At 39.0% G+C, this 25,241-nt stretch overlaps 5 protein-coding genes across 5 annotated transcripts; 1 reads left to right on the top strand and 4 right to left on the bottom strand.

Moving 5' to 3' along the window:
* Nucleotides 1-4,895: 4,895 nt before the first annotated feature.
* On the bottom strand, nucleotides 4,896-6,146 carry LOC126787812 (probable pyridoxal 5'-phosphate synthase subunit PDX1). Its single transcript, XM_050513719.1, has one exon. It carries the CDS (start codon nucleotides 6,027-6,029, stop codon nucleotides 5,091-5,093), a length of 939 nt encoding a protein of 312 aa, XP_050369676.1. The 5' UTR covers nucleotides 6,030-6,146; the 3' UTR covers nucleotides 4,896-5,090.
* Nucleotides 6,147-6,682: 536 nt separating this feature from the next.
* Nucleotides 6,683-9,350, bottom strand: LOC126788315 (uncharacterized). The gene is made up of 6 exons (XM_050514292.1): nucleotides 9,219-9,350; nucleotides 8,516-9,117; nucleotides 8,147-8,336; nucleotides 7,991-8,055; nucleotides 7,277-7,487; nucleotides 6,683-7,165 (listed from the first exon to the last, which is right to left on the bottom strand). Exons 1-6 carry the CDS (start codon nucleotides 9,312-9,314, stop codon nucleotides 6,815-6,817), a joined length of 1,515 nt encoding a protein of 504 aa, XP_050370249.1. The 5' UTR covers nucleotides 9,315-9,350; the 3' UTR covers nucleotides 6,683-6,814.
* A 753-nt stretch (nucleotides 9,351-10,103) lies between these two features.
* On the bottom strand, nucleotides 10,104-13,461 carry LOC126787591 (E3 ubiquitin-protein ligase APD2-like). Its single transcript, XM_050513443.1, has 10 exons — nucleotides 13,124-13,461; nucleotides 12,577-12,683; nucleotides 12,337-12,462; nucleotides 12,139-12,235; nucleotides 11,680-11,754; nucleotides 11,524-11,606; nucleotides 11,288-11,434; nucleotides 11,066-11,129; nucleotides 10,625-10,973; nucleotides 10,104-10,443 (listed from the first exon to the last, which is right to left on the bottom strand). Exons 1-10 carry the CDS (start codon nucleotides 13,347-13,349, stop codon nucleotides 10,368-10,370), a joined length of 1,350 nt encoding a protein of 449 aa, XP_050369400.1. The 5' UTR covers nucleotides 13,350-13,461; the 3' UTR covers nucleotides 10,104-10,367.
* Nucleotides 13,462-14,369: 908 nt separating this feature from the next.
* Nucleotides 14,370-20,800, bottom strand: LOC126787471 (pentatricopeptide repeat-containing protein At1g63330-like). The gene is given in 9 exon segments (XM_050513351.1): nucleotides 14,370-14,909; nucleotides 14,912-15,108; nucleotides 15,294-15,824; nucleotides 15,827-16,129; nucleotides 16,715-16,822; nucleotides 19,455-19,524; nucleotides 19,526-20,159; nucleotides 20,161-20,570; nucleotides 20,573-20,800. Coding segments are annotated over 9 exon segments (3,021 nt in total).
* Nucleotides 20,801-21,839: 1,039 nt separating this feature from the next.
* Nucleotides 21,840-24,157, top strand: LOC126788889 (peptidyl-prolyl cis-trans isomerase CYP20-1-like). Its single transcript, XM_050514903.1, has 7 exons — nucleotides 21,840-21,936; nucleotides 22,027-22,105; nucleotides 22,353-22,400; nucleotides 22,499-22,522; nucleotides 22,843-23,025; nucleotides 23,138-23,213; nucleotides 23,669-24,157. The coding sequence occupies exons 1-7, from the start codon at nucleotides 21,871-21,873 to the stop codon at nucleotides 23,805-23,807; spliced, it is 615 nt and encodes a 204-aa protein (XP_050370860.1). The 5' UTR covers nucleotides 21,840-21,870; the 3' UTR covers nucleotides 23,808-24,157.
* Nucleotides 24,158-25,241: the final 1,084 nt, after the last annotated feature.

The following is a 25,241-nucleotide window of genomic DNA, read 5'->3' as shown; positions in this document are numbered from 1 at the left end:
AGCTCAACCCACGACGTTCATGGCACTTGCTAGTAAGCCTCGTCAACCAGTCATCACCTTGGAGAGCTTGGGAGCAATAGAGCATGCCTTTCAAAGCAGGAAGAAGCAAGTGTCAAAGGAGAATGAGCCAAGTGAGCAATCTCTTCTACCCGTTCATGGTGATGACCATATCCTAGAAGACGTTTTCTCTGATGACGGATCAAGCACGGCATCATACCATGGAAGTCCCAAAGAAGATGGCGATAACTTTCATTCTATGACACATGAATCCTCTTCTGACAATGCGCAGGTCTTGGTGACGGGGGCATCTACAGTCGAGGAGCAACTCTCCAATCTGTTGGAGATGGTTGAAAAGCTCACCCGAACGGTTGAAGAAAAGGATGTGCAAATCGCTGAACTCTATAGCAAGTTGGAAGATCAAAATGATGAGAACTCCACCAAGGGGTCGCCTGGCAGGAGCAAAGTAAATGAAAAGGGAGAAACGTCCAAGAACGATGGCAACTCGCTTGGTTCCTTATCACTCCAGCAATTGCAAAACATCATCACCAACTCAATTTGGGCTCAATATGGAGGTCCTTCTCGTGACTCCATCACTTACTCCAAACCCTACACGAAGAGGATCGACAGCTTAAGGATGTCGCGGGGGTATCAGCCACCAAATTTCCAACAATTTGAAGGTAAATGAAACCCAAAGCAACATGTTGCCCACTTCGTGGAGACTTGCAGTAACGCCGGGACAGAAGGCGATCACCTTGTCAAGCAGTTTGTTCGCTCATTGAAAGGAAATGCATTCGAGTGGTATACAGACTTAGAATCGGAGTATGTTGACAGTTGGGACCAAATGGAGCACGAGTTCCTCAATCGATTCTATAGTACAAGGCGAACGGTGAGCATGATGGAGCTAACTAACACGAAGCAACGAAATGATGAACCCGCGATCGGCTACATCAATAGATGGCGCTCACTTAGCCTTGATTGCAAGGACCGACTGTCAGAGGTGTCAGCCGTTGAAATGTGCATCCAAGGCATGCACTTTGATTTGCTATACATCTTGCAAGGAATCAAGCCTCGTTCTTTCGAAGAGTTGGCTACTCGAGCCCACGACATGGAGCTAAGCTTGACAAGTCATAAAGGAAAGAATAAGTCCCTGGTTGACCAACGAACATATAAAGTTTTCGGAAGCAGATTTGACGAGGTTGTGAAGAAGTCTTTCAAAGAATCAATGGTCATCAATACTGCACCATTTAAGATCTCTACGCGGGATAAGAAGGAGTTCAATAAGGTGGAACCTCCTCGAACCTACGATAGGAGTAAACGCACGTTGAAGGAGGACATGAAGCTTCTCAGGAAGTGTATCGAGGAGTTGATTAAGAAGGGACTAGAGCTTGACCGGCTGAGGAGAGGCAAGCTGCTGCTGAGGACACCATGCTCTCTTACAAGGCTGCTGCTAAGAACACCATGCTCTCTTACAAAGCTGCTCAGGATGACATACGGCGTGCTGCTCAGGATGACATACGGCGTGCAAAAGAGATGAAGCAGTATCAGTGTGCTGGTTCAGACAAGAAGGGTATATGTATTTATAAAGAGAAAACTTAGACCATGAAACTAAAAGTTTTGAGGAGAAGCAAAAAGGACATCTTCAACATGTTATTGCCAAAAAAAAGAGTCTAAGTCATGGTGATGCTTTCTGCTTTCGGTGGTAGTGGACAATGATGGTAACCCTTTTTTGTAGTGGAATATTGTAGTGGACAAGGCACAAACAGCTTCATATATTTAAATAACAAGTATGAATTAGATGGAAGGGATCCAAGTTGATATGGTGGTTGCATGTGGTCAATATGCGGTGTTCATGACCAGGGTTGGAAGGAACAACCAATCTTTGGGAAAATACGTTACATGAACTATGCAGGCTGCAAAAGGAAATTTGACGTGGATGGATACATTTCCTATGTGAAGAGTCTTGGTACAACCAAGAAGAGATTTCCTATGTGAAGAGTCTTGGTACAACCAAGAAGAGATGTGCATAAATTCTCCTACTCAGTAACTCTAGTCAATGATGAATTTGGATGGAAATATCTTCAAAATTAATTTCATCTGATTCAAAGATATGATGGAAAGACTACAAAATTTGCGGAGTCTTTGAAGCTAGCTATACAAATTTTCAAAATCAAAATACATACTTCAAGCTGCGTTTTCGACACGTGACGACGACATGTCTGCATCACGACTTGAACTGGGGGCATTTGTAGACACATGAAATTTAATGAAGTAAATTATCTTCGTTAAATAATTAAATTGACCAAGAGCCCGACAAAGTTGCACACGTGGCCAAAAGTCAACAAAGTTGGTGCGGATCCGAATAAAACTCGTGTCAACACATAAACGAATGATCGTAATCAAAGCTACGTGATTTCGAAAATTGAATGTCATTGACGATTCGAAATGGTAATCAGACATTTGATTAAATTAATAAATTCTTTAACGGCTATAATTAAATCAATTATTTTATGTTTAATTTAGTTATGAAAATGACTAATTTTGAATTAATCAGAAAATACATATTGATTTAATTATACAATTAAAGAAATTTATTATTTTAAGTGTCATTAAAATATTCTACAAAATATAAACTTTGACACTATAAATAACCCTTCAACATGAAGAGAATGGGGGATTTTTAGACTTGGAGAAGAAGGAGAAGAAATCACTTCAGCAAGATCACTCTCGACAAGTCCCGAAGTCTCTCAAATCCACGAAGAATCATCAAGCGGCCAAATCGCTCGTTCTTCATCAAATCCAAATCCAACCTCAAATCCACGAAGAATCGTCAAGCGGCCAAATCGCTCGTTCTTCATCAAATCCAAATCCAACCTCAAGTCCACGAAGAATCTTCAAGCGGCCAAATCGCTCGTTCTTCATCAAATCCAAATCCAACCTCAAGTCCACGAAGAATCATCAAGCGGCCAAATCGCTCGTTTTTCATCAAATCCAAATCAAACCTCAAGTCCACGAAGAATCGTCAAGCGGCCAAATCGCTCGTTCTTCATCAAATCCAAATCCAACCTCAAGTCCACGAAAAATCATCAAGCGGCCAAATCGCTCGTTCTTCATCAAATCCAAATCCAATCCAAACTCAAGTCCACGAAGAATCATCAAGCGGCCAAATCGCTCGTTCTTCACCAAATCAAGTCCAAATCAAACTCAAATCCTCAAGATCAAGTGCATGTCACCCTTGAGCCAAATCACATACGGAGATAGAATCAGAGGAGTTCACCAAAGATTGTAACCCCGCGCTTGATATTCAATAAATCACATTTTATTTGTACACGTGTCTGCATTCTTGTTTGGTTTTCAGATTCGCGTTCTACACATAGTTGAAGAAAAGGTGTTCTAGTAGTTCCATCGCAGTGCTCAGGTTAGAGAGTTCTGTATACATGTATTGTCACTATGGTACTCGAAGATAAGAGTTCTAGGGACTCGATTGCCTATGCGTAAGAAGTTGAAGAAATATACAAAGCCAGTACCATAATATGCAGACATAACGCAAATTGTATTCTACCTACTACATAGAATATTCATGTAACACTGGCATTTGCTAATAACATTAGAAAGCCAGATGCAAATGTATTCCATAAACTGAATGAGTCAAACCACGTTCGTGAGTGTTTTTATTTTCTTCTACTTGCATACAAGAAAACGTCAAGGACTTGGGACGTTGGGAGGAAATTTGATCATACGGCCTAATCATAATTCATAAATTGAGATCATAGTCTATTTTATTGATTTGATACGAAGTGCAAACTCTCTGTAGATTTCTGGGCCTTACAGAAGCACCACCCTAGACTAACTTTGGCCCACATGTCTATAACAACTCAGTTCATAAGATTGAAGCCACCAAACCATGATTCTTGATTTCCTGCTTCATTTGGTAAATCATCGTGTATGTATGTGTATATGGTTTCGTATCCTTGTTCTTCTACGCAAGGATACAAAACCATTTTGCAAATGGAAGATCGCTCATGGTCATCAGGTTCATGCAACTTGGTTTATAAAAATTAGACTTTCAGATCCCATATCTGATAGAGCATCTTCCTTGTGTCAGGGGAAAGTGTTTATATAACTGAGAAGTGACGTGCAGATCACTTGCTAGTCGATTACAATAGCTTAAAAACATGTCTGCAAATACGAGGTTAGGCTGTGATGACTTAAAATGGATAAACAAATATGGATGAGGTGAAGTAGAGAGCCCTGCAATCGAGCTGAAATAAACCTGCAGCTATACTCCCAATGCCAACTTAAACTATTGCCTGCAAGTCCAAAATCTAGAACATGAAGCACCTAAACCAAAACCTCATATTCCACACGCACTCACTAAATGAGACCGAGGGGCAAGTGTGCAGTCTAGGACTACCAGAAAGATCAATTCAAAGCACACTAGGTCATATACCAAACTATTGATTAATAGACTCTATCAAGGAGCTGCACATATAACAAGCACTAACAAATGCTGCATTTAGGAGTCGACGAGCTAACAACTTTAGGAAAGATGGGCAAATTTTGAGCCTCACTGCCTCATTTTCAAGTCTTGTATAACCTAAGAATAATCAATCTTCAAAAGCTTACTTAAATTGCTAAGAATATACAGGTTACAAACTAATACTAGCTGTTACACTTCCTGTTGTGGACACTAGCTAGCTAACCCAGAAATTATCAGTAACTCTAACTGATGGGTTATTCCATCTGTTAACAGATTAATATTCCCTTGCTTGCATCTTTCAAACCTGAAGCTTACATTCCCAGTTAGTCCTAATCATTCATTAACATTCATGCAAAGGTAGATTGCTTCTTGTTTCCACTCATGATCATATTTTGTCATAAATCCATAAGAAAGAATCAAGTTCAAAACTCAATTGACAATGAGATCTAATAGTACTCTGGCCTCAACTTACATGCATATACAAGAAAGAAACCCAGATATTAATCCGAAAAACAAATCACAAAACCAAACAGGTATCTCTAGCTATTGGCAAACTCAAATTCTTTATCTACTTTCTATTGGCCCTTGGGGCCTTTCAAGTTGATCGATCAGGTTACTCAGACCTATAAGCATACCTCTCCACATTGTTGTCACTGAGATTAATCCCCACCATGGCCTCCCCCAGTCCGCAGCTCACCTCCGCCAGCACCTCCGGGTCACTATAATGCATCGCCGCCTGCACCATCGCCCTGGCCCGTCGCGCTGGCTCCCCACTCTTGAATATCCCCGACCCCACAAACACCCCATCACACCCCAACTGCATCATCATCGCCGCGTCCGCCGGCGTCGCCACCCCTCCTGCCGCGAAGTGCACCACCGGCAGCCTCCCCATCTGCTTCGTCTGCATCACCATGTCGTACGGCGCCGCGATCTTCTTGGCATACGCGAACACCTCGTCGTCGTCCATGTTCCGCAAAACACGGACCTCGCCCATTACCGACCGAACATGTCTAACTGCTTCTACGATGTTGCCTGTTCCTGCTTCTCCTTTGGTCCGGATCATGGCGGCGCCTTCACGGATGCGGCGGAGGGCCTCGCCGAGGTTGCGGCAGCCGCAGACGAAGGGGACCTGGAAGTTGTGCTTGTTGATGTTGTTGTCGTCGTCGGCGACGGTGAGGACCTCGGACTCGTCGACGTAGTCGACTCCGATGGCCTCGAGGATCTGAGCCTCGGCGAAGTGGCCGATGCGGCACTTGGCCATGACGGGGATGGTGACAGCGCGTTTGATCTCTTTGATGAGCTGGGGGTCGGACATGCGGGCGACGCCACCGTGGGCGCGGATGTCGGCGGGGACGCGCTCGAGAGCCATAACGGCGCAGGCGCCGGCCTCCTCGGCGATGCGGGCCTGGGCGGGGGTGACGACGTCCATGACGACGCCGCCGCGGAGCATTTGGGCAAGACCCACTTTGACGGGGTAGGAGGACTTCTTGGTGCTGGCGGTCTCGTATATGGCGCCCTTGCCGTACACGGTGACGACTCCGCTGTCGGCCATTGTTTTATTTTGGAGGTGATCCGAATCAAAACGAGGGAGCGAAGAAGAAAGGCGGAGAGTGAGTTGCAGAGAAAATAATGTTTGTTAAAATGTGAATGGGGCAGAAATTGCTTTCCATAATTGTATCACCAAATTGAATGTGTCATAGTTTCCAATGTCCTCTATTTTTGGCAACTATGATTTTCTGTTAGGATTTTCATTGGAAGAATACTTTCCTTTTTCTTTTTGCAATACCCATGAATTTTTAATTTTTAATTAGGGCACAAATGTCACATATGCTGCCGAGTTCAATTTTAAATAGCTACACGCAACATAATTTTACGTTACATCAATTTATATATATTTTGAAATGAACGTAAACGTTTGTATTAACTGTAATAACGTAAAGTTGTAGGAAACTAAAACCGAATTCTTATGTTCTAGTATTTGTTAGTTTTTTTAATTTATTTGCTAATCGACTACTCATGCAGTCATGTTGTATCAGATTCGTTTCATGAGTGTTATTTTGGAGGACATTATAAGTATCAAAAGAAGAGCAGATTCATGTGGTAAATTGCCTTAAATCATAGGGATACATTTAAAAAACTTGGAAAAACAGCAGCTTAGCGACATTCATTATTTTTATCAGTTGTTTTCTTCAAAACATTTATTAATAATTTGGTATTATGCATCAGCATCAAACTTAAATTCATATTATGTTGTACGCATACATATATACAAAATAATTCAGGGCCATCTAAGACTAAAACCCCCAGCTACCAAAACTAAAAGGCCAAAACCTTTAACTAATGGATTTCAGGTATCTCATTTACTAGATTCATATCCTCCACATTCTGAAATACATTTGCCTTATCTTTCTTCCATTTCTTGATGAGATTACAATCAGGAGGCTGGAGAATGCATTGAGGGCCAGGAAAAGGGGCTGCCCTTGTTTTCTCGAGAAATTCTCTCTGTTTTGCGTCGTCGGCAAGACAAAGCACAGAATTTGCACATACTTCCATGGCAGTATTCGGAGGGCTTGGCTTGAAGGCCTGCAGCTTTGAGTACTCGGTGATGAGATGAAACATGTAATCATAGACTCGATCCATGTTTAGGTTTTCCATATACTCCTGGCCTCTTCTTCCTATTGCATGAGCCTGTTCAGTCATTTAAGCGGTGGAATGTCATAGCCAAGATCATGTTGTCAAATGAAAAAAACTAAAAAAGACTGAAGTTCACAGAAATTGTTACTGAGAAGTGAAACGTACCTCAGCTAAGTGTCCATGACCCCAATCAACAGCAGATTTTATAGAAGGGCATATTGCATTAGGAGAGATGGGCCAATAATTAACCCTGGGAAAGAGGCCGCGGCTGAAGAAATCCTCATACTGCGGTGTTATTACTAATGCCAGAGAACCACATGATAAGATATATTTCAAACTTACAGACCAAGCATAGCCTTCGGCATATATCTTATACCTACAAATGTGGCAAAGAAGAAATTTGAGATGCATGATGGCAGGAGAAGAAGTTGCAATTAGACGATGATATCAGTAGAATACAGCTACAAGTGAAACAGTGGATGCATATAAATTTTCATCAATCAAGATTCAAGAATATAGAGGAAATGATTTCATGGATTGTTGCATTAAGTCAGTAACCAAGGTTTAGACTTTAGAAACTTCTGCTATATAAAAGAACAAATGCAATATAGTGTGTACAAACATGAGTTCTCTATGAAAGTTAAAGGCTGCCACCACATGGGGTTTATATAGGGGAAACGGCACCATTTTCATTGGTAGTTTGATAGAGAAAAACTGGATCAGAAAGACAGAAGGAAAGATTGCAAAAGAATCAACAGTCAAACAATGTCACAATCTATTATACTGATAACTGACAAGCTGCATTTTCTTATCTAATTGGTGTACCAAATCAGTTAGATGAACTGATGAGAGGTCATTACCAGAAGAAGCTGTACTTACCGATGATTGCACTGCTTTGATAGTTTGGACTGCTGGAAACCAGCCTTTCTTTCCTCATCCCAATCCTATAAAGTAAATGTAAATTAACAGATAATGTCAGGTCTGTACTTGAGGAAAATGTAAGTGATAATATTGACATTGCAATTTCAACTCAACCTGACGCATGATCTTTGCTCGATATGTCTTTGAATCATTACAGTTGAGTAACTCTGTACGAACAGGGGAACCAACATCTGGATTTCCTTTCCAATATGCCAAAAGCTCCTTCTTTCTCCAAGTCGTTTCCTGACCACCCCGTTTGATAGCCTGGAATTGCTCATCCCACGGCTCTATATTTGTCTCTGGCCTATGCATAATCATAAACTATAATGAACATCAGAAATAAAATCATCACCAGGCATTTGCAGCCCAGATAAACCCCAACTTCACCTCAACTCATCCTACTACACACATAGCATAACAATAACCAATGAGCTATGATTTTACTGTAAATTAACGAGACAACGAGAGACTGATGATTCTTACCATCCCCAAAAAGACCAATCAGGAAATGGGATATCATAGTGGTCATCATTGGTGCAATACCGGAACAGCGGCAGTGGCATTGAGGCGTGCTCTGCCCGCTTAATAGTAGGCTTGTCCATACAATCAAACATGAAATCAACATCAGGAACCCTCCCAGGGAACCTCTTAAGCATCTGCAACAGCCCCCAGATCGTAAACATAGCCCGGCTCTGCACACAAGCATAGTACAAGTCCACATACAGCTTCCCTTTATAAATCACCACTCTAAATGCAGCATAGCTCCTGGCCTGCTCAATATGGGCCGGAGTGATCTTGGCCTTGGCCCAGGGCTCCAGATCCTGGTGAATCCACCGGAAAAACTCCGGGCATTGCGGAGGTTTGGCCACGGAGGCAGCGGAGCGGCGATGCTCTTCTTCTTCGTCATTAGTGTCGTTAATGGCTTTGTTGCCGTAGCGGCAGGCGAGGTAGGAGCATTGGAGAAGCTTGTAGGCGCGGCTGGGGAGGGCCTCTTTGTCGAAGGTCTTGGGCCGGAAAGGGTGCCAGGGAGTCGGGTCTAGGTTGTGGCCGGCGACGGTCTTGGTCTGACTGGCGAAGTCGTTAACCTGTTCGACGAAATGCCCGAATGGAATCAGTGCGGAAACTATTTGATCACCAACAAACAAGTTTCCGAAAATAAGTGCGCGGCTTTCGTTTGTGGTTTTACCTTGTAGACGATGAAGAGGAGAGAGAGGCACGACAAGGCTACGACGGAGGAGAGAATGTAACTCGGAGTCCGGCCGGTGGTTCTCGGAATTCCCATGACGACGGTGCAGAAGAAGGTGAAGAGTTTTGTTGTTGTTGTCGCTGCATTCCAAAGATTTTTGGAGGGTGAGTTTGTAAAGTGGGGGGTAATTTTTGGCGGTGAAAGTTTCCTGAGGATTTGATAGGGTTGGGGCCACCCGCACGGGTGCGCGACAGGTGTTGGGATGTGGTAGCTCCTGGCACGTGATTGGGTTCCGCTAATCTCGGGTTTCTGCAGACAAAGGTTAGACTCTTTTGGACCCTAGAGGAGACCTTTCTATCTTGGGGAGGCTAATTGGTTAATTACCATCCTCTTGGAACAGTAACTTGTTATTCATTTTTCACCGCAGATGTAAATACGAAACATTGTGTAACATTTAATTAATATTTCAAGCAGTTCAAGGCAAATGGTTCAGGTGATACACCGATTCTAGCTCCTCGATCACCCCCGGAAGGCCGGAACTTTCAAGATATTAAATTCTACGTCTTAAAATTGAACACTGGATTAGGTTCGTGTTCTTTACTAAATGATATATGTGATCGATGAAAACGCTACATCGTCTTGTTGGAGTTCTTACAAATGAATTCAAATAAGGGGCAAAGGGAGTGAGCATCTGGGTGAAACAATGCCAATACTAGCTAAATAAAGTTACCTTCTCAGATGAAGCTAAATTAAATAGGGATGAGACTTCCTATTCATATGCAGAAGTGCTGATGTCAATAACGGGAGTAGCAAGCTTTGAATAAAATGACTCAAAAGAACACTGATACAAACACAAGCGTTATCATCTTCAGAGCTCAGACTGAGTGAGAAAAGATTGTAAAGTTTTGCATTGTACAAACATCAGTTTCAATTTATGAACAATTACATCTGTGATTGTATTTTCCAACTCAAGCTACAATGATACAGAGAAGAACCCCGAAAAACTCAAATCAAGACAAAGGAAACTGCAAAAGCTATGTTGACAGCCTCCACAAAGCTCCATCTAAAAACCAAACCTCATGAATTGTACACAATAAAGGAGAGAGGCAATTTTGGTTCACATATATACATAGCTCAGAGCCTCAGACCTCAAACTGAAAATATCTTCCTCACTTTCTTCATCTTCCTATGACAAATGGGACAAGTTCCAGCCTCTTCGGAAATCCTGCACGGAATCCACATAGAACCAACTCTTCTCTCAATCAGCAGATATTACAGTAATTTGATATTAACAAGACTTTGACATGAAAATAAACATCTAACATATAATGGTGGTGATATATTAGCAAATTGATGGAACAATATGTCCTCAGACCCATATCATTATGCACAATTGATGTATATACCTTGTTCCACAAGTAAAACAGGTAGCACAGTGCCCACATGGAAGAAAGAAGCAGTCTCTTGGTCCATCAAAGCAAATGACACAAAGACGCTGAGTATTGTTGTCGTTCCCTCCATTTATTGACTTCCCTTCAAGGGTATTCACACCAAGGAATTCTTCTAAATTCTCTTCATCATTTGAAATACTTTCATAGGATGAACCCCAACTCAAAGCATCATCATCTTTGGGTAAAAGCAATGGTGTTTGTACAGGTGATGCCTCGTTTCCTTGAAAGTCTGTTCGATCCTCACCAGCACTTCGGAAAATGCTACAAACTCTAAAGGCTATTAACAGGAGCACAGTCAACACACCTAGATGCAAAGATATAGGAACATGTCAATCACCCTTTTCTATCTTTATCCTACAAGTTTGTGGGAAGGTTATGCAAACAAAAAAAAGTAACCTGATCCAAGAAAATAAATGAGCCATCGTGGTCCATATGACAGTTTGACGTACCAGTCATCCTCCTGCATACCCCGAGAAAATTTAGTTATGAAGATCAAATACTTATCATTGGAATTCAAAGAACATTGTATCATGGTAAAGTAATAAAAACTCTAATGATGGCCGCAATTAACAATAGAAAAAGAAAACTAGCACATAATAACTAGAATCCGTTTGTTACCTCTTCAGGACCTGGAGAAGTTAAGACAGCAGAAGTTTCCCCTAAGAGGGAAAGCTTTAGGCTGCAGTATTGATTATATATGGAGCACCTGTAATATGCCTGGGAGGTATTATAAAGAGTGGACTTTATGTTGAATTCCAAGTTTACCTGTTTAATACAGCAAATCAGAAGTGCTAGAAATATTTCTAAAGAACTTTCATGGCTATAAAAGGAAGATCAAATACACAATTATTTACCTCAACATCCTCAGGGTTCAAGTTCCCTACTGCAATATAATATGTTGAAGACTCTGAAATTACCTGATGGATCTTACCACTTCCTGTGAAAAGAAAATCAAGTTAATTTCTTAAAGTTTGATTGGTATAAAAAGGGAGAATGTAAAGAACTCTCACCATAAATTATATTCCAAGACAATGTTGTGTTACCATATGAAGGATCCTCTATCCATTCAACCAGGCTTTCTCTACCTGAAGGTCATACAAAAGTTAACCTAAGATATAAATTTAAGTCTGATTATAGATTTTCGTTATATGACAGGCAGAACAATGAGTGTACAGCTTTTAGCAGCCACATGAAAAAGCTGTTTGTGACTGCAGGCTTTCAAGCAAGAGATTAAACAGGTCCAAGCGGCAAAGGTGTTTCATAGAAGTCAATTATCAATAACGAGAATTCTGCAGATATATTTCTCACTTCAAAAATTTATAGGCCCAAGTTAATACAGGTCCCAATTCAAAATTTTCAACCGTGTGATTTTGATATAAATGCTAGACATTGAGAACAGTTTAGATTTTCGACATGACAAAGAATCTCTACCAAAGACAAACAATTGAAGATTTGGAGTCCTGAATTACCTTCTGCAATGACGAGTGTTAAAGGTGAGGAAGTTGAAGGTTTGACATGGTAATATATATCTACTGTTGACCCTTTGTTTAGAAAGTATACCCATTCCTGTTACACAAACGAAATTCAATTTCATGTCATAGAGAAAAAAGAAAAGAAAGAAGGATAAAATTACCAAGATATAGTTTATGGTAATTAAAGGAAGTCACGTTATGATAAGCAGTTGTCACAAGTGTATGATGTGATTCATTCCAAGTTATTTCAACATCCAAAGGAGGACGTGTATAGAATCCATATAAAACTGACCCAGGTTTTGTACCCTCAAGTTCCTGTGCCTGTTTATGCTCATCAAGTTAGTTTAGTGCATACTTCTCAGCTGCAATAAGAAAAAGCAACAAAAAGATGGCAGATCCATTGAGAATTATAAAATGAAAAATCAGATTAATCACCTTAATGGTCTGAACAAAGAATGGATTAGTTTGAATGAGACGTGAGCAATTTGGACCAAGTTGTATATCATCGGATCCAAAGAAACCAAGAATCAAAGTCATAAATGCTGCAGGTGAGGAACATCATAACCCGAAATAATCCAAAATAACCAAGTCACATAGACTCTCAGAAATTAGCAAAATTGAGTTCATTATATATCAAAACTAACGATAAAAATTGTTTTATAAAACAAAAAAGTTTAGACTTTCTTGACTGCTTGAATTATGCAGGAAAAACCTAATTCAGCAGAAACTGAAACTTCTGTAGCTTCAGACCCACATTATAAATTATGCAAATCCAACTCATCTTCAAAATTCACACAAAAGAACTAAAAGTTGATTGGATAAGTCAAGATTATCATATTTGTGTAACATTCAATTAGGAAACATGGAAACTGAGATGAAGTGTACATTTCAATTCTCAAACTATGAAACATGTGAAAATTTGCACAGATAATGAACAATTGGTACAAGTAAATAGTGACTTAGTGAGTATTAGGAAACTGACCAAAGAACCATAACGTGGCTAGCATAATAAAGCCAGACCAAAGATCATCGTTCATATCAAATGCTGCCACATCAGATATCAGCACATTGACGCGGTAAGTGAAAGCACTAGTTGATCTTCTCTGCTCTGATTGCTGCTCTGTTTGTTCTTGGGCCTGTGAGGTAGATGGTGACGAAGAAGAAGGTACAGATTCATGGTGGCTGCGATCTGTTCCTGGGTCTTCCATAGTGGATAAAGATTCAAAATTCGAATGTAATTGGTGAATATAAACAAAGCATGACAAACAAGAAAATGAAAACTACTGGGGAAGAAAGTAACATTCTAGTTTTATGTCTCTCTCAAACTTTTACCATGGAGAATGAGCAGCCATTGACCGTGAAAAAGCGGTGGTGGAGAAGCTTTGACACATACCAAGAAGTCGTCTCGGCCATTTCTGATATGGTTTCTTCTTCAGGGGAATGGTAGTTGGGTAGTGACGATTAGTTGGTTTGTCCTGTGTATCTTTGCTGTGCTTTATGGATTGTGTTGGTCTTGTGGCCCTTCAAAGTTCAAACTGTTCTGTTCTGTTTTGTCTCCCTCATATTTGGCTAGTCAATGAGTTTGACTGATGCTTTTGCTGGTCAACTATTTCAAGAACCTGAAGCTCTGAAGTTCTTAACACAGTAATGTTGAGCCCTTATGAAAAAAATCTTTATCAAAAAAAAATTTAATTCATTTTTGCAAGGTTGCAATGATGCTCTCATGTCTCTTTTCCTTTGATGGGTTCATATAAACTCGTAACTGTGGCGTTATATTCCCCTGCTCTTCAGAAAATTCTGGAAAAAGAAGAAGAGTATGTTACTAAAAATAAACCAAGTTAAAGTGATTATCAGGTATCAGAACAAGTCATAAACTGTACAGGAAGTTATATTAGCTCAGTGTAATATATATAACCATAAAGGCATAAACTTGTTTCAATTTGAAATGTTGGAGATGAGACTGGGAGGCTCATTGCATCCTGAACATGGGAAAAGTTTATATTCAGAACCTCAGCATGAATAGCTCTGTGACTAACTCGAGTCACTTGCACATCCAACTCAGTACTGTCATACATCATAAGTTCATAACTGAGGATGAGAGGTGGTATGTAATTGAGTTTCCAATGGTAAAATTCATGACATACATCACAGTATGGGAAAAACCTAAGATGATGATTAAAAGAATAACGTACAAGTATGTTCTGTTTCAAACAATCACATTAATATCATCATGGTTGTTTCAACAACGGCAACAAAGCCTGATCCGGATCAACTACATCCTTTGACAATAAACCAACTATCAATTCTTGAATAAGTTGTATAGCCCTTGATACATCATTGTTCTTCAACAAGCATCTGATAATGATGTTATAGGTCCAATTATTTGGGAAGAAGCCTTTCTCTCTCATATCTCTCAGCAACTTATCTGCTTCACACAACAAGCCCCCTTTAAAAAGTCCCTTGATCATTATATTGTATGTCCGCACATCAGGCTGAACTCCATTTGATGAGAAACCAGAAAAGACCTCTTTTGCATAATCTATTTTCCCAGCTTTCAAAAAACCTTCAATGATGATATTGTAAATTATAATATCTAACTCCAACTTTTTGTCCTTCATCTCCTTAAGCAATTTTGATGCCTTAGAAAGTTGTAGGTTGCTACATAGGCAATCAGGTGTAACTTTGTAAGTTTGAACATTTGGAACTTGGCCAGAAGCCTGCATCTTGGAGAACAACTTTTCGGCTTCTTGAAGTCTCCCATCTTTAAAAACAAACCGCCAATAAGAGTGGTATAAGTAATGGTATCAGGAATAAGTCCCCCAACAGACATTTCTTTGAAAACGTCTTTTGCCTCGAGAATCCTTTTCTGCTTGCAATATCCGTTAATTAATATGTTACAACAACGAACATCAACCATGCGGCCTTTGCTAAGCATTAGATCAAGAACTTGTTTCGCTTTGTCCATTTTGTTAAACAGCGACAAGCGTGGCCCGTGGACCAACTGTACCGATATTGTCCCAATTTAACCACCTCACAGGTGTTGGGTTTTAATCACAAAAAACCTCGGTACAATTGGTTATTATCCACCCACTTATAAGCTTTATTTTCTTTGTTACTTCTTAGATGTGGGATCTCTCATCTCCAACACATTTCTCCTTTTAAACAATACCCATCCATAAGGGTATTGTATGTAATCGTGTCAGGTTCAATTCCTCTTTGAATCATCACGTCAACCACGGTTACTGCTTCCACAAGCTTCCCGGCCTTACAGAGACCATCAACCAGGATGTTGAAGGTGAGGATATCTGGAAAGATACCTAGACTCACCATTCCATTTAACAACTTCGTAGCTTCATTCCAGTCGCACATATAGCAAACTCCTTGAATCAAAGAGTTGTAGGTAACAACGTCTGGAGCAATACCTGTACCAACCATTTGTGAGAAGAGCTTCTTTGCTTGGTCTACTAGTTTATCCTTGCAGAGACCATTGATGACGGTGTTAAAAGTATAGATGTCAGGCCTGAATCCATGTTCTTCCATCTTCCCAAGCAACTGAATAGCCGCAGTGTTGTTTCTGATCTTGCAAAAGCCCTTTATTAGAAAGTTGAAAGTAAACACATTGGGCTGACAATGACCTTCCTGCAACATTTTGCTGAGAAGTAGTGCTGCATCATCCACTCTATGCCGTGGACAAGAGTGTTGAGGGCGGCCACATCTGGTTGAAAACCCAATTTGAAGAAGTGGCCCAACACAGACAAGGCATACCCCATACGGTTCAATTTAGAGTAGCAATTGATAGAAATGTTGAGAGTATAAACATCATAAGCGATTCCGACGAGACCCATTTGTCGATTCAAAGATATGACTGCAAAATAGTGCTTCAATTTGATAAGTTGGCCCAATCTCCGGGTGAAACTGATAACAGGAGGCAGAGGACGCCTCTGGAGCATTTCATCGAACACCTTCAAGGCATCCTCTACATTAAGCACTCATGATCAGGACACCTGAACAAGGCACAAGGTAACAGTTATCAGTATATAACCTCGCAAAGATTAGCAGCTCAAAGTTCGAATACAGGTCTTTACTGAGATATTGTCAGGCAATTCAAGCATCCTCTTTCTTCCTTCTTGTTAAGTGATTAAAAATAGTTGCAATGTCGCTCACCATCATGCATAAATTGAGATATTGTATGGTAAATAGGGGAAGTCTCTGTTAAGTAGCTAGTCGGCGCAAGTGTAGGATGTGTTTCAGTCCAAGCTATTTCAACATCGAGAGGAGGGGGTCTGTATCCATATAAAATTGACCCAGGTTTTATACTCTCCAGTTCCAAGCCCTGATTATACACCATGTTATGATGGTGCACACGCAGCACACTCGATCGAGTTATAAGAGGCATCACCAGAGAAACCCCTCCCATGCATTATTTCAATAAGCCTTATAGCCCTTAATATCTCATTGTTATTGTCATAACCCCGAATATTAGTGTTATATGTGAAGGCCTGCAGCCAACAGCAGAACACCCTTCTTGCTCCATTTCTATAAACAAATTTTCTGCTTCACTCAATAGGCCTGCCTCCTTTACAAGGTCCAGTAATCATTATAGTATATGTCCGGACATTAGGCTGAAGTCCTTTAGTAAATAAACCACAGAAGAGGTCTTTTGCAGGCTGAACTTTTCCAGCTTTTCACAAACCTTCAATGATAGTAAACTATATTATCTAGTTCCAACTTCCCTTCCATCCTTCTAACCAATTCTATTGCATTGGAAAGTTTTTGGTAGCTACATAGGCCATGTAGCAATACAGTGTAAGTTTGAACAGTTAAAAGTTGGCTGGAAGCTAGCATTTCAGGGAACAAGCCTGCAGGGTAAAACTCAGCTCAACAGCAAAACTGCCGGTAAATTGTAATCAAGGTTAAGAAACAAATATGCAGAGATATTAGAAGTATAAAGCATGAGTTATGTCACATTCAAAGACAAACTTGTCATCAGTATCGGAGAAATTGCAGATGTAAATTTAGATTAAAGATAGGTGCCTAGAAAGGTTATCTCGAAAGCCACCTAGTCTTTTCACGCTTATGGTAAAGACACCCCAATTCCACATGTCAAGAATCTATTTTTCTTCACCACAGCAGTAAAAACTCCAATTTCAACATAAGAAAACATATGATAAGGTTTCCACAAGCTAATGAATTTTTTTTTTCTCACAGAATATACTCAATTTAGAAGGGAGAGCGGTTAAGTACTACCTTGCCAGATTGCCATTTCTTTATTCTATATAAAAAAAAAAGATTGCCCATTTCTGACATCATCAACCTTAATTGTACTATAACCAAGCATTTAACAGCAATAAACCGTGAAATGCAGAAAGATATAAAAGAAATTAGAAACAGCACAAATCAAATCAGTTTTACCATAAATCTCTTGACGATGGCAATAAACAGTGAAATGCAGAAAGATATAAAAGAAATTAGAAACAGCACAAATCAAATCAGTTTTACCATAAATCTGTTGACGATGGCAACAAAGCTGGATCTACTTCATCCTTGGACAATAAACAAACAATCAGTTCCATAGATGATCTCTATGGCAGAATACATGAAATATATTGATAGAAGCATTTTGTGCGACGTTCTTAACATGTTTTTACCTCAATTTATAATTTGCTTAGCCCTTATTGTTGTACTATTGAGTCATTGAGTTGTAGTAAGAGTCTTGAGCGGTATTGGATGCATTTTTGTGCTTACATGAGTTAAAACGCATAATTAGTTTAGAGTCTTAGTTTGACTAGGAATCCTTGTTAGGTTTTGAAACTAATTATCTCTTACTTATGATTTTATTTTCTTATTTTCAGATTGGATTGAAGAGATAATTAAAGAAAAAAAGATGGAGCCAAGTCATGCAACAATTAAATAGAAGATGATCATTAAAGGCATAAAACATGACATGTTTTAGGGAATAAAACATGGCATGTTTTAGGGAATAAAGCATGACATGTTTTAGGGATTAAAGCATTGCATGTTTTAGGGAATAAAACTTTCCATGATTTAAGGGATTAAATCATGACATTATTATAGGAAGAAAGAAGCAATTTCAAACCCTCCATCTTTCCTCTATATATACATGGCTTCACCTCTCAAATATCATCACTTCTCATTTGCATTCAAGAGCCAAAACTCTACCAAAATACTAACTCAAACATCCTTCATCAAAACAACAATTCATCCTCCCCCATATAGCAATTCATCTCCACCGAAATCACTATTGAAAACACACATCCAAGGTTCATATAACGTGTGATTCTCGCAACTTTTCTCCGTGGGTTTGTTTGTTTTTGATTTTTTACAATACTTTGTCTATGAAGATTGTAGTATGATTTTTGTGTGGGATTATTGTTATGTATTAAGAATCGAAATTTTCAGATTGTTTTATTGGATTTTTGGATCTTTGCCGAATTGATGGTTTTCTATAATTAATGAGTTTGTATTTCTGTTGTTGTGTTCTAATCATCTTTCTCATACTTTTAGATAATTTTCAGATATGTGCATATGAATTTAGTGCTTGGATGCATTCCCTAAAATTGTGTTTGAGTGCTAGATTCATCAACCTTATTGACACAAATCGAATCATGCCCTAAGTAGGTTCGATTTGTGTTGATTAAAAGTGGTAAAAATTATGGAAATTTGCATGTGAAACCATGGTGGGTGACGCCATACATGAAACATGTCTCCAACAAAGATTTGGTGCTTAAATGTAATCTTGTTTGATTGCTACTCTAAGTGTTATTGAATTCGATTGCATGCAAATTTATATTAGGCCCTAAGTCAATCTAAATGTTAATTGAAATCTTGCACGATTAGATGATCCCCTAAGCTCTAATTGTATTGGTGTCTAAAAAGTATATAATTGGTCGAATTAGAATGCATGATAGGTTCGAACTTGTAATTATGTGGTGTAATGGTAAATTTGGTTTAAGTTTGTTAAAGAGAAGTCAATCATGTAAATAGTAATTTATGTTTTATTTTAGTAGTTAATAATCAATCTCAAACCCCCCATTATTTGTTAACACTAAAAGTTTAGAGTTCCCTTCAATTTCCCGGAAAAAAAACGATTCATGCTTATTCTATACTAACGATGATGTTTTACAAGGTTTATTATAGACGTTTTAATAAAACGCTCTGTCATATATAAAGAAGGAATTGACAGTGTTTCACTAAAGGAGCAGCACAAGTGCACAACAGCATTATAAAATTTCCAAGTCATATTAAATATATATATATATATATATATATATATATATTTCTGATGTTCAATTAATTTCGGATGGAATCTTTAAGACATGCTAATAACACACGATATATCGTATCCTTTAGCAACATGTTTAGCAATTAATTTCATAGCTGATGCATCTGCAGAGAAACCCCTGTCACGCATTTCTGGAATAAGTACCACAGCCCTGGATATCTGATTATTATTGATAAACCCCCGGATAATTGTGTTATAGGTGCAGCGATCAGCATAACAGCCGTTTTGTTCCATTTCTCTGAACAGCTTTTCTGCTTCATCTAAGAGGCCCCCGTTACAAAGTCCCATGATCATTATATTGTATGTCCACACATTAGGCTGACATCCATTCGATGACAAACCAGAAAAGACCTCCTTTGCAAATTCAATTTCCCCAGCTTTCATTAAACCATCAATAATAATACTGTAAATCACAATATCTAGTTCCAATTTCTTGTATTTCATCTCTTTAAGCAATTCTAATGCCTCAGAAAGTTGTTGGTTGCTACATAGGCCATCAATTATAACTGCGTAAGTTTGAACATCTGGAAGTTGACCGGAAGCTTGCATTTCGAGGAACAACTTTTCTGCTTCTTGTAGTCTTCCCGCTTTACAGAAACCATCAATAAGAGTGGTATAAGTTACGGTATCCGGAACAAGTCCCCAAAAAGGCATTTCCTTGAAAACCTTATACGCCTTATTGATCATTTGACCCTTGCAATATCCGTCAATCAACCAAGAAGCCCCTCCTAAGCATTAGATCAAAAACTTATTTCGCCTTGTCCATTTGACCTCCCAAGCAGTAACCATTTATAAGACAATTGTAAGTAATCTTGTTTGGTTCAATTCCTCTTTGGACCATCACCCCAACCACGGTTAAGGCTTGCGCGACCACCCCCTCCTTACAAAGTGCGTCAAGCAAGATATTGAAGGTGACGAGATTTGGATAGATAGCTTGACTCACCATTTCATTCAACAACCTAGTAGCTTCTTTCCAGTGGCATATATTACAAACTCCTTGAATCAAAGAGTTGTAAGTAACAACGTCGGGAGCAATACCTCTACCAATCATTCCTGTGAGGAGGTTCTTTGCTTGATCGACTAGTGTATCTTTACCCAGACTGTCAATGATGGTGTGAAAGACTGAAAGGTAACTATGTCAGGCTTGCATACATGTAGTTCCATTTTCCCAAGTAACTGAATAGCGGCACTATTGTTGCCAATGGCATAACAGCCCTTCATTAGTGTGTTGAAAGTAAACACATCTGGGTGACAATGACCTCCCTGCAATATTTTACTGAGAAGTCGTGCAGCCTCAACCACTCGATTTTGGAGAGCAAAGCCGCGGATAAGAGTGGTGAAGAAAAACAACAACATTCTGTGTGATAAGAAAAACCCAGAATTGATTTGCGCTTCATATTCTGCATTTCTTACACTTAAAATCAACAACATTAATCGGGAGCACCTTCGAACTATTTTCTGGATTTTTGTTGGAAAGAAAGAGATTCTATTTTTCAAGCTCTATCAGTTTAGTTCCCCAACTGCATCGATCAGTTTAGACTTTAGAAGAAGGGCTTAGTTCTGTTGCATCTTAGAAGGAACTAGGCTGGCCATTGGCTCCCTTCTGGTTTTGGGCCTTAATGGACTCCCGATTGCTAATACAAGCGTGTTTTGGCCCAATAATCATAAGCCATCAACACGATGTGTAGAGATTTATGGGGCGCCAACCTAGCTCGCTATGGAACCAATTTAGCAGGGCATTCGCAGAGAAACATAGTCAGTCATGACTACATTGAACAATTTAGAGCTCTAAACTCTAAACCCTGATGACTACCTTGAACAACTATTTGGTTGAACACTAATGTACTAGATGTCAAATATTGTTTGGGATATTATATCACCTGTAATTAGATATTCAGAGTGCAACACTATAGAACTATATTGCAAAACTGCAAGTAAATTGTAATACTAGGTAAGAAACAAATATGCTGAGATCCAGATTTAGAAGAGGGTGCCTACAAAGTGAAAGTGCTTTATGGGAAACCACCTATTTATTTCATGCTTTTTGCAAAGACATCCCAATTTCACAAGTCAAGAAAACACATGCAAATTGATCTTCACCACGAGCAGAAAACAAAACACTCCCATTCCAACATATTATGTAAACAGCAACAAATTAGCCGACAAACTTTTTGAGTTTTTGACCAACAGATCTCTGTTGGGCCAACAAGCCCATCGGCCCATTTCCTTTCAAATCCCAAGAATGATCCAACTAATCGACGGCAGTCCCCACGCTTAAACCAATCAAATCCTGCCAAAACACCCAGACTTTCCAACGTGTCAAAATCTCATTGGACTCTGTACATATACCTGAACTTCTATAAAATAAAATGTGCTGTTGATCAGTAGCAGAGGAAATTGATCTGGAGAGAGTGAAGCAAGTAGAGATGGCTAAAACGATGTCGTTGCTGCTCTGTACTCTGGTCCTTCTCGGAGCCCTAGCTCTAATTGAGGTAAAATTCCAGCGAATCTCTGGGCCTTTATAAAGTTTCAGTCTTGTAGAGTTGAGCCGAAATCACTGATCGGGTTCCGTTCTGTTTCAGGCGAAGAAATCCAAGGAGGATCTGAAGGAGGTGACCAACAAGGTTTACTTCGATGTTGAAATCGCTGGGAAGCCAGCTGGTATCTTAATCAATCACTCTAATTTCAATGCTATATAGGGACTGTGTTGGGTGTTAATCTCAAATTTGATGTTGGTGTTGTGTTAATTTGATGCAAAACTAAATTGGGTAGTGAGAAAGGTTGAAACTTTGGTTAGATCAGCATGTATAGACTTTTATGAAGGATAATGACTTTTATGAATGATAATGTTTTAGGAAAAATGCGGTGTCTTTGACTTTTTGGTACTAATTTGATTAATGTGGTTCAGGTCGGATCGTTATGGGTCTCTTCGGGAATGCTGTTCCGAAGACGGCAGGTATACTTGTTATTGTGTTACTTTCGATATGAGTTATGTGGTTTTGGAGATACATGTGAAGAAGATACTGACTTGCTTCCTATGGTTTTGTTTTTCAGATAATTTCCGAGCCCTTTGCACAGGTAACTAGTTGGTCATCTTTATTTACTTGTGAATTTAGTAGTTGATGCGTGTTAAATGAATTTTTGGTGAAGTTTCTAAACCTAAGTAAAGGCTGGAATATAGAAGTGGTAGGATGAATAGAATAAGTAGATATACTTGTATACCGTCCTATTTTCTGCATTGCTAAGGGTCAACAAGGGGATGATTTTTATGTTTTAGAACCGTCAGAGATTAATTTTCTTGTAAAGTTGCTTCCAGATCTCTTTTTTTTTCTTCCAGAGATCTATTTCATTGTGTATTCACTTTTTTTTATCTTTTTTTTTTTTGCATATAATTTCAGGGGAGAAGGGCATTGGAAAGAGCGGAAAACCACTCCATTTCAAAGGTAGCAAATTTCACAGGATTATTCCCAGCTTCATGCTTCAGGGAGGTGATTTCACTCTCGGTGATGGAAGAGGTGGAGAATCAATTTATGGTGAGAAGTTTGCTGATGAGAATTTCAAGCTGAAGCATACTGGACCAGGTACCGTCCCTTTTTACACCTTTCTCTTTTATCCGAGTGAAATGGATAATCAAAGCCTTCATTCTTTGAATCAATATGATATCAATAAAATTTGCTATAATTTTGCGTACAGGACTTTTGTCAATGGCAAATGCTGGTAAAAACACCAATGGTTCCCAGTTCTTCATCACCACTGTGACAACTAGCTGGTAATGTTATATGCATCTGTGCATGTCTGATATACTAATAAATACCTCTATAAAAGCTACTATCTTATGTGCTAAAATGCATTATTTTTGTATTCATGCATTCACACATTTAGTTGCTTGTTGTCAAATTCATGTGATAAATTTGAAGTTTATAAGGTTGGATATCTATAAATTTACACTTTTTGTCTATGCAAATGCTTGCGCATGTCTTTGATAGAAAGATCATCAAATTTTATGTGACCTCAAGCTAAATGTCCCCAATACAGACAGAGAAAGAGGGCCTTCCTCTCAAATGGAGTGTCAATGCAATACTAATAGGACTGTACCGCTGACTTAGAGTAGGGTTCTGCTACCCTCTTGATTAGGAGTCGAACTGAAGAGTCCTACTTAATGAGGGTGTGCACTACATTGTTGCGGCTGTAACTCCTGACTAATCTGTGAATATTTGGTTATAGGTTGGATGGCAAACATGTTGTATTTGGAAAGGTGCTGTCTGGCATGGATGTGGTTTACAAGGTTGAAGCTGAAGGAACTAACAGTGGAACACCCAAGAGCAAAGTTGTGATCGTTGACAGTGGCGAACTTCCCCTTTAAATTTTCGTAGAGTGATAATAACTGTAGTTGTTCCTTTGTCCACTTCGTTTTTCATGTGAGAAACTTCTAGATGTTGTCAGTGTAATGATAGATTTTTAACTTTGTACACTTCTTTTTTCTCAATCTGCGTGAATTTGATAGTGTCAATGAGGACAGAAAGAAGACTGATTGTTGTGTATGTACTTTAGATTTAGATCATTTTAGACGTATTTAATATTTCATATTTTCGATCTCCGTGAGTTTAGTATTACTAAATTATAGTTGTTTCTAATTAGATTGATAATCTCTTTGCAGCGATTAATTTGCTGGTCTGGCTAAGCCATGGAATGGATTATTCCTTCATTTTTCTTTGTTTGGTGTGTTCTTCTCAGCGATGGATGCAATCAGGTACTGAAATTATTGGTTGTATATAGTTTCTAGTTCTCAGACTGAGGCCAAATTGCATAATAAACATGATTCAAAGTAGAACCACTAATACTCATCACAAGATTTAAAATTCTGATTTCTGTCTCAGAAACATGCAGACAACCAATGTAAAAGTGTAGTTGGTCAATCATAAGTTTATAAATCCATGATCATAGTAATGTGCTGATCATAAAATATACATGGTACAGAAAGTGTACATGATACAAAACAAAATGAAAGCATTCAAATTTTAAGAAGGAAAATTGTTTATATTATGTACATGGTACAAAACTACTAAAAGGGAAAGAGAAAAGTATGAGATGTGCGCAGTCCATAGATGGTCCTTCTATGTTGAACAGTAAATGGAGATACGAAATAAAATCTGTAGTTCAAGCCAGACAATTCATTTAACATTACAAAAAAACTTCTTCTAAACAAAATTTTTATCTGATAATCTTAATGGAGTCGAAACTGATACAGATTGATTGTTGTCGCATCCAACACTATTCAACAATTGAAGGAAAGCACAACTTGCACAAGGTCTCAATGTCTTACCAGCTTAAGCCTGAAGATGAAAGAAAATAGCACAAAGATACAGGTGAGCTGTAAAAAATAACTTTATTACCAAAATCAGAATAACATTATGTGAGAGAGTAGTTACCCTTCGTTTCTCAAATCATCCTTCGCCTCCTAATCAACACTGCCTTCACATAGAGCCAATCCTTTAAAACATCCAAGAAACCAAAGTATGTATATCTCCACGATCGGATGAATATCAAACTGCCACAAACTCCCCAAAATCCAACAGCAAATCCAAGTCCCATGCTGACATAAAATCCGTATGGATATAAGCTGATCATCCTCAGCTTCATTAGGAACATGCTTGGATCTTGTTTCTCCTGTAGGACAGGTCTTCTGTAGTGGAAGTCCACACAGTTGAGGATTTTTTGCATAAGTAGAGGGATCAAAGCTTTGGAGCTGAGTACCTATTGGGATTTTACCTGATAAGAGAGGAAATTAATCTTACTT

The sequence above is a fragment of the Argentina anserina genome, chromosome 3 (genome assembly GCF_933775445.1).
Source record: "Argentina anserina chromosome 3, drPotAnse1.1, whole genome shotgun sequence".
Lineage (NCBI taxonomy): Eukaryota > Viridiplantae > Streptophyta > Magnoliopsida > Rosales > Rosaceae > Argentina > Argentina anserina.
This window is presented reverse-complemented; position numbering and strand designations above follow the sequence as displayed.

Bases quoted from the DNA above. Each gene is read 5' to 3' on its own strand.
- LOC126787812 (XM_050513719.1), bottom strand. From the start codon at position 6,029: ATGGCCGACAGCGGAGTCGTCACCGTGTACGGCAAGGGCGCCATATAC.
- LOC126788315 (XM_050514292.1), bottom strand. From the start codon at position 9,314: ATGGGAATTCCGAGAACCACCGGCCGGACTCCGAGTTACATTCTCTCC. The intron at 9,118-9,218 runs GTAAAACCACAA...TTCGTCGAACAG, and splicing joins TCCTCTTCATCGTCTACAAG to GTTAACGACTTCGCCAGTCA. The intron at 7,166-7,276 runs GTACGTTTCACT...ATGACTGAACAG, and splicing joins GTCATGGACACTTAGCTGAG to GCTCATGCAATAGGAAGAAG.
- LOC126787591 (XM_050513443.1), bottom strand. From the start codon at position 13,349: ATGGAAGACCCAGGAACAGATCGCAGCCACCATGAATCTGTACCTTCT. The intron at 11,435-11,523 runs GTAAATAATTGT...TGTATTAAACAG, and splicing joins TGAACCCTGAGGATGTTGAG to GTAAACTTGGAATTCAACAT. The intron at 10,444-10,624 runs GTATATACATCA...GATTCCGTGCAG, and splicing joins TGTTTTACTTGTGGAACAAG to GATTTCCGAAGAGGCTGGAA.
- LOC126788889 (XM_050514903.1), top strand. From the start codon at position 21,871: ATGGCTAAAACGATGTCGTTGCTGCTCTGTACTCTGGTCCTTCTCGGA. The intron at 22,523-22,842 runs GTAACTAGTTGG...ATATAATTTCAG, and splicing joins TTTCCGAGCCCTTTGCACAG to GGGAGAAGGGCATTGGAAAG. The intron at 23,026-23,137 runs GTACCGTCCCTT...TTTTGCGTACAG, and splicing joins GCTGAAGCATACTGGACCAG to GACTTTTGTCAATGGCAAAT.